Genomic DNA, 13,019 nt, shown 5'->3' on the forward strand with positions numbered 1-13,019 from the left:
GGTCACTGCTTTGTGTCTATCATCGAAGTAGTGTCTAAGGTAAGCTAAGCATTGATCGAATTTGAATGATGCTTGGAGATGATCAAAAGTTGGTCACGCATGGTTCGGAATCCTTCCCGAAACCAACCATTAGCTGAGTTCATTTTCACACTCTTTGAGCGTGGTATGGCATCTCGTTCTCTCTCCGTCGACTTTCGGTCAAGGTTCTTATGATTCCTCAAAGCATATTCACCACTCTCGCCATGGTACCATTTCCAAGACGTTTTCGTTATGGGCTCCAAACATCTGGCAATGACGCAACCCCAGACCGCGGACTTGGTAAATTACCTTGGAGAATGGAGATGCCGTCCCCACACGACTCGTGTGGGCGCTTGACAACCCCCAAATCAGCCAAGCTTGAGCCCCAGAAGCTGGTCGGATTGCGGGGTTACCACCCTGTTGAATAATGAGGAGAGCCGGAAAGAGGCCGAGACTATTCAGCTGTATGGGTCCTTACCACACGATATTCGGGTCAGGTTAACAGCGAGGTGCGAGTGAGTGTGTCAGAGAGAAAGGTGATTCTGTCGACGTTCCAAATCAGGAAATCTTAAGCACCGAGGCCATCGCGAGAGCATCGCGCTGAACAGCTCGTCATAAGGGAGTGGGCAGCTTTCCTTCAAAGTAATCGTGCCAATATTCAACTTCAAACCCCTGAACCCGAAACCCTTACATTGCGAACTTGCGTCTCATTCTTGTTCCTTTGCACATATCACGTCACAACTGCAGGCCAGCAAGTTGAGATATCACCACCATGGCGCAACTCACCAGACTTCAAACATTCCCAAACAAGCCGAGAGTGTTTGTCCTCACAGACATCTCGAACGAACCCGACGACGCGGAATCGCTCGTCCGTTACCTCCTCTACTCCAACCAGTTCCAGACCGAGGGCCTCGTCGCCGTCTCATCAACATGGATGAAGAACAAAGTCTGCCCGCAAGATATTCACAAGATCCTTGACGCCTACGCCGGCGCCGTGGATAACCTCAACAAACACACGCATCCAGACTACCCTTATCCTTCAGCCGACAGCCTACGAGCCCTGGTCAAGTCCGGGCCACCGGTACGCAATCGAACGGCATTTGTCGCTCAAACATCAAATACCTTATGCTAACATTCAGTGCCACAGGCGTATGGATTCGCCGGCGTAGGTGCAGATAAGCCTTTGACCGACGGCGCCCAGCTCCTCCTCGAGAGAATCGAGGCCACTTCACAAGATCCCCTTTGGGTTCTCGTCTGGGGTGGCACCAATGTCCTAGCCCAAGTTCTCCTTACCATTCGCGACAAATACTCCACCGAAGACGCAGCCAAGTTGCGATCGAAGCTAAGAGTTTACACAATTTCCGACCAGGACGACACCTCCGCCTGGATCCGCACCCAGTTCCCCGACATTTTCTACATCTCCTCTATCCATGGCTGGAACCAATACGGACTGGCAGCGTGGACCGGTATCTCCGGAGACAAATACTACGGTTTTGACCAGGGCGGCCCAGACTTCTCCAAGGTCTCAAAGCAATGGATCAAAGATAACATTCAGATCGGCCCGCTAGGCTCCGCGTACCCCGACTTCCTCTTCATCCCAGAGGGCGATACTCCAACGTTCCTCTACCTTATCCAAAACGGCCTGGGCAATCGAGAGCATCCAGATTACGGCTCATGGGGAGGCCGTTATGCGCTCACCGACGCCAGTGACGCTGGCCAGCAGGGCAAACACTACAGCGATATGTCCGACTCGGTCGTCGGCGTCGACGGCAAATCATACCGCTCCAACCAAGCCACCATCTGGAGATGGCGCGACACGTTCCAAAACGATTTCGCGGCACGCATGCAGTGGTCACTAAACCCTGACCTCGCCTCAACAAATCACCACCCCATTGTCGTCGTCAACGGTTCTCAGAGCCTCGAGCCGCTGTATTTCGAGGCCGAAGCCGATTCGACAATCGAACTTGACGCTTCCGGGACATACGATCCTGATGGAGATGAGTTGACGTTCAAGTGGTGGCAGTACCGTGAGCCGAGCGCTTCACAATGGCTGGTACACTTTGAAGTCTCGGAACTCGGTATCGAGAAGCTGGATGCGGAGGGCAAGAAGATTAGGGTCACGGTGCCGGAGCCTGAGAAGTCTTGCATGGAGCTCATCAGCCGGCAGCCGATGGCGAAGGGCCAGTTGTTGCATCTCATCTTGGAAGTGACGGATAGCGGAACGCCGGCGTTGACAAGCTACCGTCGCGTTTTGATTCAGGCAACGAATAAACATTTGAGAGGAGGCAAGCCTCTGAAGGAAGGGGAAGAGCTGTTAGCTATCGGTGATGCCATGAAGGATTATACTGGATGAGAAAGCATCACGACTAGTTCTTCAATGAAAGTCAGTCTCAATCGAACCTTGGATACTAGGCCGGTGAGAGGGAGCTCACGCGAGCCTTCAATGGATTACGCTGCTGTTCGACTTATTGACGGATCAAATGATACCATGCTTGGTTTATGTTGACCCTTCAGAAGGCACGTCAAACCCCACGGTTATCAATAGCGCGTGAACTTATCATCAGTGTCAGGATTTTATATCCTTTTGAGCTCGTCAATCATATTCACTGAAGTGTGACAGCATGTCGAAAAAAAGGCCGAAGAATAGACCATGACTAGAGGGGTTGATCCCATTCATTTCACGCCGGAGTTGAGTCTCAAGACTCAGGAGGGTAGGCAAGTTTTTTTTTAGTTTTTTTTTTTTTGAGTACAAGTGCCAATCGAGAAAAGTTCTACAACGAGAGTGGATGCTCGTAGTGTTTCCAGTCTCATTGGCAGCTTGCTGAAGGATTGGGGCGAAGGAAGCCTTCTTACATCGGACGCATGGGCACCTGATTGGTGTCTTCAGGTCTTTGGGAAAGCTTCCTGGCCAGCAGGAACCGCAGGGGCCTGAACTCTTAGGGTCGCAGAACAGGAAGATGATCAGAAATCCTGTCCATCTCTTTGGAGGTGGTGGCTTAGTTAGTGCTGACGGAGAGTTCGACGCGCCGTCGTCATCTTACCTGTCTCAAATCTTATTGTCAGCGACCTCCTTAACAAACAACCCATCTCCTTCTCTCCCGTCGCAAAGATATCGCGCTCTCACGGACGTTCATCCCATCTAAAAAAATTTGAGCGTCGTCGTCTGGTCTGGTGCATCAGCTCCTCGAACAAGATGGACAAAGACAATTCATCAACTGTAGCTGTGATCGGGGCAGGTACGTCGCGTGTAGACAACGAGACATGAGCCTGCTTACTCATGTTTACTGATGTGATGATCAAGGATCCACCGGTCTGTCGATGCTCAAGACTCTCCGGGAAGACGGATTCGATGCTACGTTGTTTGAGAGGCGAAGTCGCGTTGGCGGTCTTTGGTCCTACACCGAGGACAAGAGCATGACCACTGCGCTCCCTTGTGAGACCCCTCAAACACTCCTCAACACCTCCATTGCTGGATGCACTGACCTTTTCTAGCTACAAATGCCATCATCAGCAAATACACCTGCGGATTCACGGATTTCCCGATGCCAGATAGTAAGTGCATGAGTATCTTTCCCGAAACATGTCAGTCGTCAGGTGGCTGACGTCCTGAAAGAGTATGGGCCATTCTTAAGCCAAGGCGACTTCGAAGAGTACATGGAATCTTATGCCGAGAACTTTGGTCTCTACAAGCATATCGTTTTCAACAGCACCGTCAAGAAAGTTGTCAGAAACGGCGACGGTACCAAATGGAAAGTCGAAATGGTCAGATCAGGCAGCCAGGAAGTGAAAGAGTTCGACAAGGTCGTCCTCTGCCATGGCTACCAGACGCAACCCAGGATGCCAACCTTTGAAGGTCAAGAGCTGTACCAAGGTCAACTCCTCCATTCACAACAGTTTCGAAAGTACGTATCAGTGTCTCGTCTTGGACGATCACAGCTCACCAATCCAACACCAGCCCGGAGAGCTACAAAGGCCAAAAGGTCGTCCTCGTCGGTCTCAGCGCTACGATGAGCGACCTTCTCACCATTTTGGTCGACCAAGCTAGAGAAACCTACGTGTCGCACCGAAACGGCGCAATGATCATAGGTCGCTGGCGGAACGGCCTCCCCACCGACCTCCTCATCAACCGCGCCCGACGACAAATGTCCTACTTCCTGCAGAGAAACTTTCCCAACCAGGTCAATAAGCTCGTCAAGCTCGCCACCGGCCTCTTGATGCGACAGCATGGCAAGATCGATCCCGCATGGCGGCTCCTCGAAAACGTCGCCCCGCTGAGCTTGCACCTCGCCGGATGCATGGACACGACTCTGGAGCTTCTGCGCGAGGGAAAGGTGTCGTCCCTGTACGGGATCAAGAGGTTCCTCGGTGGCAAGAAGATTGAGTTCACGGATGGAACCGTTCTAGACGATGTCGACTCTGTTGTCTGCTGTACCGGATACACTGCAGATTTCAGTCTCGTGCCCTTCGTGGAGACGAGCAAGCCCAAGGCGGACGCGGCCGGCCACCCGTACGGGGGCGAGTCCATCGCCAGGCTGTACATGAACCTCTTCCCGCCAGCTCATGCAGATAGCATAGCGATTCTTGCGTACTCGACGTACGGCAAAAATAACGGCTTCTCGTTCTCGGACGTTACTTCCATGGCGATAAGCAACATCTGGCGCGGCGTCAGCGCGGACATGATCCCCTCTAGACCGAAGATGGAGCGCGCCATTGACCGCCATCAAGAGTGGGTCGCCGGCCGTTGGCACCAGGAGAACAGATCTGAGCCTGGCGCGGTTAAGCAGTGGGAATTCCAGGGGTTCTTACATCAGGCTGCTGGCACCGGGATGGAGAACCTGGGCTGGGGATGGCGCGGTTGGCTGACTTGGTTTAAGGACCCTTACATGGTGTACCTGATCAACCACGGCGTCGAGACGGCGCATGCGTTTAGATACTTTGAGACGGGGAAGAGGAAGACTTGGGATGGGGCGAGAGAGGCAATCATCCACATGAACAAGTTGGTGAAGCAGCTCAAGTCTGCTAAGAGGTGAAGCTACAGATCGGGAGCACAGGAATTTACTCAACCATTGAAGGTGTTTTCGGCTCGTCTTGTTTCGATTTGTCATAGTGTGGCTACCTACAAATCTCTCCATCGTCGTATGTTAGCTGTGTCTTCAATTATGTATCCACGGCCGAGTGGTGACACCGGGTCCGGAGTTAGCCCCGCAAACTCCGGCCTTCTCCTCCGTAAACACTAACGTGGGCCCTTGCCGTTCGTGCCGGTCCCTCCTCAAAGCCGACCGGATCCTTTAGCGAAGATGACCACGGGCTCGGCCAGATTCTGTATCACCGGTGTAACCTGTCATCATGGCCGGCAGAGATTGGTTACAGACGGGTTTGGTGCGCATTTATTGAAGCAGTGAACGCAACGCACGACCATCTAATACGTCACAGACGCGACAAATCCCCGCATCAAAATGTCGGATCGAGGCGTCGTTTGTTGCCGGCATGGAGCCATCGGTATGAGCTCTGCTAAATTCCGGTCATATTTCCGGAGCGATATGTCAGCCGTCCTCGACTGCCGATGCCCCTCACACAGCAAAGTATAAATGCACGACTTACTGTCCGTCTGGTATCTAGGCTCTCGATCGGAGGGTTTTCATTCAATATCACTAGCTTCTTATTAGGAGTTGTCGAAAGCACATCAGTACATCTAGTCAACACCGCCTAAACCTTGCCCAACCACAATCACAATGTCCAACTTCATGGCAGAAGCGCCCGAGCCTCCCACCGAACTGGGCAGGCTCCGCGTCCTCTCACCCAACGCAGGCATCCGCGTCTCCCCCTTGGCTCTTGGCGCCATGTCCATCGGTGAAGCCTGGGCCGAGGCAATGGGCGCCATGAACAAGGAGCAGTCCTACAAGCTCCTCGACGCCTTCGTCGAGTCCGGAGGCAACTTCATCGACACGGCAAACGGCTACCAGGACGAGCAGTCAGAAAAGTGGATTGGCGACTGGATGAAGGAGAGGGGCAACAGGGAGCAGATTGTGCTCGCCACGAAGTACACCTCGGATTACCAGAGCCACGCCCTGGGTAAGGGCCACACGGCCAACTTCACGGGTAACCACCGCCGCAGTCTCCACGTTAGCATCCGGGATTCGCTCAAGAAGTTGAATACGGATTACATCGACATCCTGTACCTGCACTGGTGGGACTACACGACGTCCATCAAGGAGATCATGGACTCGCTTCATATCCTCGTCGAGCAAGGCAAGGTCCTCTACCTCGGCATCTCTGACACGCCCGCCTGGGTCGTCAGCGCTGCCAACACGTACGCAGTCGACCACGGTAAGACGCCCTTCAGCGTGTACCAGGGCCGGTGGAGCGTGATGCACCGCGACTTTGAGCGCGACATCCTCCCCATGGCCCACACCTTCGGCATGGCCCTGTGCCCATGGGACGTGTTGGGGTCCGGCAAGTTCCAGTCGAAAAAGGCCCTAGAGGAGCGCAAAAAGGCCGGCGAGGGTCTGCGGTCATTTGTCAGCACTGGCGAGCAGACGGAGATGGAGGTCAAGATGAGCGAGGCGTTGGAAAAGGTGGCGGGCGAGCACGGCACGGAGAGCGTAACGGCCATTGCCCTTGCCTACGTCCGCAGCAAGGCGGCTAATGTGATTCCCATCGTGGGAGGACGCAAGGTCGAGCACTTGAAGGCCAACATTGATGCGCTCAAGATCAAGCTCACGGATGAGCAGATTGCGTTCTTGGAAAGCGTCAAGCCGTTCGATGTTGGGTTCCCTGGCAACTTCTTGGGCCCAGACCCTAACATTACTGGCAAGTCGTTTAGGTTGGCACGCGCCTCACAAATGTCGTTCCCGAATTCAGGCAGGCAGACGAGCATCTGAGCTAGATGGATGTAGGCTAGATTGGAAGTGTAATGGAAGGTTTGTCTCATCAAACCAGATGACGAGGATCAGTCACCCGTACGAGTACATCAGTATGGTAGTTGAATGGCTGTCCTCCGGGCTATGAAATTGTTCTTGCCGAAGATTCGACGCTATTCAGCAGCTTCGGCTTGACGATTGACTTTATCCTTTCACAGAAGTTCATTTCGGTTGGCATCGCTTACCTCTAGTCCTCAAGTGATCGCATGCACAGGCTGTTTTTGCCCAAAATTACGCTTTAATTGGTGACTACAGCTGGAGGGCTGTCTCCAACGAGGTAGAGATGCTAGGGAAGCCTCCTCAAACCACCTACGTCCTATCAATCTGTGTGACCGTGGCCTTGGACGAATCCAAGCCCTTGTGGGTATCCTTATCAAAGTCAACCGCAGCATCAGCATGCGTATCAAGTCCCATCTGTTTCATGGCATTCGTTCCCACCGCCGCGTCCGGACCGTCAAAGATCTCAGCCACCTCCTCGAGAGACCGTCCCTTGGTCTCGGGGAAGAAAAACCAGATGAGGGTAAGGTGGATGGCGATGGCCACACACCACACAATGTAGTACTTCCACGCAATCGCCTCCATGGCAACGGGGTTCGCAAACGAGTTGTAGACACCCGCCAAGTTTCCGGTGAGCTGGTAGAGCATGGAAGCCTTGGCGCGCAACGAATAAGGCGTAACTTCCATGATGTAGGTCGCGCCGATGGGCGAGCAGGCGTGGTACCAGAAGGAAAAGACAAAGATCATGGCCAGGACGGCGCCCGCGTAGCCCATGTGCTTGAAGCCAGTCTCCTGGTTCAGCGCGGAGCAGATTGTCCAGATGATGTACGAGACGCCCATGCCTGACATGCCGACGAGGAAGAGTCTGCGTCGACCAAACTTGTCCACCATGGTGGCGAAGACGCAGGCCGAGAGGAAACCCCAAATTTGTAGTCCTGCGTTGATGAGGAGCTGGGTCTTGTGGTCCGTGACATTGATCGAGTTGAGCACCCTAGACGAAGTCTGTTAGCAATTGAGACGAAGCAACAAGAGTATCTAGCTCATAACTCACTTTGACAGGAAGTACGAGGTCAAGGCATTGCCAGACCACTGCAGCATGGCAGGAATGTACAGAGCCAAGAACAAGCGATGCCAGTTGCCACGAGTAGAGATCCATTCCGCCCAGCGCGACCTCTTCTGCACCTTTTCCACCTCGAGCGTGGCCGTGATCTCAGCCATCTCGAAGCGAGCAAGACGGGAGTTGGGGTCCCCGTATCCGTGCCACTTGACCAAAATGTCCCTGGCCTCCTTGTAGCGGCCCTTGTAAATCAGCCATCTGGGCGACTCGGGGCAGAAGAAGACCAGAGACGCCTGGATGACGGAGCAGACGCACTGCAACAAGCTGGGAAGACGCCACGCCCACGAGTTGCTCATCTTAAAGGTGCCAAATGTGACCCAGGCGGCGATGAGGGCACCGAGCGGCCACGAAACCATCATGAAGGAGACAACCTGTCCGCGGTGGGTAGGGTACGTGACCTCAGACAGGAGGGGCGGGGCGGCGGTCGAGATGATGCCGAGTCCGAAGCCGATGATGAAGCGGGAGGCGACGAACATGCCGTAGTTGAGGGACCAGGTCTGGATGATGGAGCCGACAATGATGAGGATCGAGCCGCCAAAGATGGGCTTCCGGCGGCCGAGCCAGTCGCAGAGCTGAGAGGAGATGAGGATGGAGATGAGGACGCCGCCGTTGGGGCCAAAGGTCATGGCACCGAGGCGCGTTCCCTTCGGCTCGCCAAAGAACTCTTGCCACTGCGGTAGGGACTGCATGCCATTGAGCATGCTGGCGTCGAAGCCCGTTGCCGTCTGAGTCAGGAGACCGCTGAGAAGCAGCAGGTTGAGCTTCCACAGGGTCCAGTCGCTGTACCATGGCTTACGATCGCGAGGGATGACATCGCTGAGGACGAGGCCCTGGAAGTCGTCGGCGTCGGCACCGGGCGAGTGGACCTCTTCGGTGACTGGCTTTGCCATTGTGATGGTTGTCGTCGTCTCGTCGAAGAGAGAGAGTTGCCTTTGCCAACTTTGTCGTCGTTGTCTCTTGGGGAAACCGACTCGGACTGACGGCTGCTGGTTTGCGGGCCTGCAGGGTAGTAGTGAATCCGGCGCAACGGTCCTCTTATATCTCAGGACGAACTGGTAGGTTAGGAACAGTTGGAGTCGCGATGCGAATGCGGGATAGCGCCGGCTTGCCTACCATCCAGTACATTGACCGATGCCCCCTTTCAAGTTTTCCCCATGGGCAATCAGCAACCTACCCCGGCTACCAGACAAACGCGGAGGAAGCTAAGGTTGAATCAGACCACTGCGCCGGTATCCGTTGATTGTCACAAGTTGGCCTTGTTCGGATGGTGGTGGCTGGCGACGCTTGTTTGGTGCGCATCGAAACAGCGCCGGGGAGGCCTTTACCCCGATGCCCGATGCAGCATCACGTGGAGTTAAGAGGTTTTTACCCCAGATCTACCCCAGGTTCCTCCTCTTTCTCCTCACGAGTCTCTGTTCCTTCAGGCTCCGGGGTATGTCTTCTCCTCATGCGACGCCTTCGACTCCTCATCACACCAGGAGTCGGCCCCCGGTCGTTCGTTGCCCAGCTTCGGGGAATAAGAGCCGGCGGTGCTTGACTGAACCTCGGGAGACCCATCCCCCGGTTTCCCCATATCCCGGGCAACGGCGTTTTCGACGGGCGTCTTACGCCGAAATGCCGAGACACGGGAGGATGCGGCGCAAGCTAGCAACATCAAGCGAAAGCTTTTTCAAAGAGACGAACCATACTACGTCACAGATGAGCTTCTCTTAAAGACGGGTCGCCTCATTGAAAAGCGAAGTCTCTGCGGGTACTATGCACCAGGACCGCTACAAACCACAACCAGCAGCACGTTGATGGAGACAGTTTACTATGAAACCAATGTTCAGAATTGCACAGCCAAAAGAATAGTTTATCGAAGCCTACAGGCAAGCCATTACCGGTTCTCTTGTCACCCGACGCCAAGAGACTGAGTGCACAGTCAGCATGCAGTATTGTTTGCTTGACGCAGTTGGACTCCAACAAACCCCGTTGCATATACCTGGGCTTGGTTGCTCTAATACTCGATACGCGTCCATGCTGTCAGAATCTGGCCAATAACTTTCCATAAGCTGACAGTCCAACTATCATGGTTGACGGACCGGTGTGAAGTATCCGCTGTTCATTCCGTACAGTAAGGTCCCCGATCACGAGGCAGACAAGCAAATCAGCAGATTTTCCTACAACGTAGTTGACGACCTAACGTGTGGACTGATGGCTCCTCGGTAGCTTCTTTTTCTTAGATATTTGATCGCCTACGTTGATCGGCGACCACTTGCCCGCATCCTACCGAAACACCAAAAGGCTCACCCGCTTGCGATATGACCCTCTTTCAACCGTGCTATTTTGCCGTCTTTGATGAAAGTAGCTAATGATGATTTTCGTTGCCAGATGGTCAGATGAGAGGAACGTGTAGCACGACGGTTAGCATCGTGTTGCAGTGGAAGCACTGAATTACGTGGTCACTCTAATAGCCTCTTCAAGTTACACAGCGAGTCTGGGCTAGTACAAGGGTAGCACCTCAATTGATTTCATCAGGTGAGTGACTCAAGACACTCACCGACGTGAAGTAAATGATACTGTGTAGCGTCAGCTCAGCTGCCCTGGCGAAACGCACAACTTCACGCGACCTCGCTCTGCGCTTCGCATTCTCTAATCAAAGACGACGGAACTGCCCAGGTCTATCGCGTTCCTTGAATCCCCAGCGAAGCAGGTAAAAACATGAATATATTTTATTTTCTAGCTTTTCCTGCTTAGGAAGAAAGCAAGTCCAAAACAACAGGGAGCGCCAAAGAAGTCCAATACTACCACCTCTGGTCTGAACGCACCCTCGACCATGCCTAGTCGCAATTCGAGTACCAAGAGACATGGATCAAAACAATGATAGACCCAGTGCCATGGAATTTCATATACATTCAGTCAGTCAACGGTACATCTGCGACGGCTGGACTGACCGATCCCTCCCCCGTGAGGCCTTGTTGCCTAAGTGTGCACAAGCTACGAGTCAGATAGTTGTAGTTGCCTTCCATACCTAGGACTTTATGAGCAATTCTGGGCTCTATATCCTACCTTACTTGGGTGCTTTCATGTGCCGCTTACCACTCTTACCCGCTCAGCCAGCCAACGCTTCACAGTATCACTCTTCCAACGGATCAACATGAGCACAAACGCTTATGGCTCGGCATATAGACACAACGCTGACTGAACCACATGAAGGATTACCCTCGTACCAATAACTACACGGTCACCTAGAAGTTCATGAATGCTGACGAATGGTCCGATAGTCACTTGTGTGTGAGAATCATGTGCACGTTGAAACATCATCATGCTCACCGCAGGAGTGAAGTCTACCTGAGCTACTGCTGTGGGATGAGCATGCAATTTTCTGCTCTTCAGTATTCATTGACGATGAATACTGAACTCCGATGGAAAACGAGTTTCCGCTATAAATACAATATCACTCCCCGGACTCATTTCCAAGGATTCGAAATAGGACAGCTCACAAGAAAACATCACTGAAAATATTAAGACCACACTTTGCTGATTCAACGTCACAACAGAACGCAGGCAACCCCATTCCTCCAACCAAGCTTTCAACTTGCTAACAGAAATCCCAGACCGTCAACATGAAGTTCACAACCACCGTCCTCCTCACCCTCGCCACCAACCTCTCACCCATCCTCGCCGGAATGGCCCCCACCGCCGCCGAAGAATGCGGCGACCTTGGCGTGATGTCCTATACAGCCTCCTCTCTCGACAGCAACGTGGACCCCACCAACATCCGCAAGTGCAGAGAACACCCCCTGATCCTCAAATCCGGCTCATCCCCGAACCTGCAGGCCCGCGAGTGCTGGTTCGGCGACGAGTACGGCTGCAGCAAGGGGTACTGCTGAGAGTCATGCGATAGGAGCAAGGGCACCTGGTGTTGGACGGCGTGGAACGGGGGGCACGGGAACTGGCGGACGTGTTCTGGCAAGGAGCAGTGCGCGCCCGCGGAGCAGTCTGCTTGTGGGAAGGATTGTAAGGATGCCAAGGAGTGCGGGTGTAGCTGTCACTGAGAGCCTGGATGAGCTACGGAAGATTGTGTTTTTTACCCTGTCTTTATCACTGGAAAACTTACACCTGACTGTGGTAGATCTCACTTGCTTTGCTTCGTCTTGATAAGTTGAATTATTGGGCTGAAGAGCTCCTTTGATCAGTTCAGTAGACCAAATCATCACACTCATTTTAATAATAAGCAATCACCTTATGTTGTCTAACTTTATCTCAAAAATCTCATCTCTCTCATCGAAACCGTATGCCGAGTAAATAAAGCGAGTTGATAAATATCCGAAGTGTCCATAGAAGGGACTCATAGTCTCGTCCTTGGGCGGATGAATAATACTGAAGACTTCTTGAACTACAAAGTAGAAAGTTTTATAAGATTCCTTGATGCACCGTGATTCATTTGATACTATTGGAAAGTAATGATACAATGATGTGGGTGGTATGAGAATTTTCTTATCCATTTGCCATTGTTTTAAAATCATGTCTTGAGAGATGACAAATTGTAAGTCTAGTTACCAATATGAGCGGACACTCCTTAGAAACAGCCAAGAAACTCCACCAGTGTTTCACTGCATTCTTTCTCTTCCTAGAATCCACTGCTACAACACTGCCAGCAAAGTCATCGAGTCCGGAGCAGACGCCGTCACCCGGAGGCGGCAGGCGGCAGAGGGCCGTTACAAAGCATGGCCGAAAGCTCCGATGGGCCCACCGTGGCGCACAAACCCCCGCAAGCCAATCGCCTGCGACAACTGCAACCCCACCAACAACGACGCCCACACCAAAAGGGAAAGGAACTCGCGCCGGCCGCAGCATCTCGCAGCTCATCCCATCTCCGGGCAGCAAAAGACGACGCAACTAGGAAGACTCACTAGACCAATTCTGCCATTCGTTTCGAGTTAGAGTGAGGGATTCACTTATAAGCTGGTTGACCTTTTTTCTTT

At 53.0% G+C, this 13,019-nt stretch overlaps 5 protein-coding genes across 5 annotated transcripts; 4 read left to right on the top strand and 1 right to left on the bottom strand.

Annotated features, from left to right (window-relative positions):
* Positions 1–790: 790 nt before the first annotated feature.
* Positions 791–2,371, top strand: N0V96_009538 (uncharacterized protein; the record flags this gene model as incomplete). Its single annotated transcript, XM_053190210.2, has 2 exons — positions 791–1,099; positions 1,166–2,371. The coding sequence occupies 2 exons, from the start codon at positions 791–793 to the stop codon at positions 2,369–2,371; spliced, it is 1,515 nt and encodes a 504-aa protein (XP_053052140.2).
* A 1,301-nt stretch (positions 2,372–3,672) lies between these two features.
* On the top strand, positions 3,673–5,048 carry N0V96_009539 (uncharacterized protein; the record flags this gene model as incomplete). The annotated part of the gene is made up of 2 exons (XM_065758671.1): positions 3,673–3,881; positions 3,974–5,048. The coding sequence occupies 2 exons, from the start codon at positions 3,673–3,675 to the stop codon at positions 5,046–5,048; spliced, it is 1,284 nt and encodes a 427-aa protein (XP_065612736.1).
* Positions 5,049–5,750: 702 nt separating this feature from the next.
* AAD14_2 (putative aryl-alcohol dehydrogenase aad14) lies at positions 5,751–6,899 on the top strand (the record flags this gene model as incomplete). Its single annotated transcript, XM_053190212.1, has 1 exon — positions 5,751–6,899. The coding sequence occupies one exon, from the start codon at positions 5,751–5,753 to the stop codon at positions 6,897–6,899; it is 1,149 nt and encodes a 382-aa protein (XP_053052142.1).
* Positions 6,900–7,247: 348 nt separating this feature from the next.
* N0V96_009541 (uncharacterized protein) lies at positions 7,248–8,942 on the bottom strand (the record flags this gene model as incomplete). The annotated part of the gene is made up of 2 exons (XM_053190213.2): positions 7,248–7,926; positions 7,987–8,942. 2 exons carry the CDS (start codon positions 8,940–8,942, stop codon positions 7,248–7,250), a joined length of 1,635 nt encoding a protein of 544 aa, XP_053052143.1.
* A 2,392-nt stretch (positions 8,943–11,334) lies between these two features.
* N0V96_009542 (uncharacterized protein) lies at positions 11,335–11,924 on the top strand (the record flags this gene model as incomplete). The annotated part of the gene is made up of 3 exons (XM_065758672.1): positions 11,335–11,342; positions 11,370–11,376; positions 11,640–11,924. 3 exons carry the CDS (start codon positions 11,335–11,337, stop codon positions 11,922–11,924), a joined length of 300 nt encoding a protein of 99 aa, XP_065612737.1.
* Between the last annotated feature and the right edge of the window lie 1,095 nt (positions 11,925–13,019).

The sequence above is a fragment of the Colletotrichum fioriniae genome, assembly GCF_027942845.1.
Source record: "Colletotrichum fioriniae strain IMI 355084 chromosome Unknown scaffold_12, whole genome shotgun sequence".
NCBI classification, from domain to species: domain Eukaryota; kingdom Fungi; phylum Ascomycota; class Sordariomycetes; order Glomerellales; family Glomerellaceae; genus Colletotrichum; species Colletotrichum fioriniae.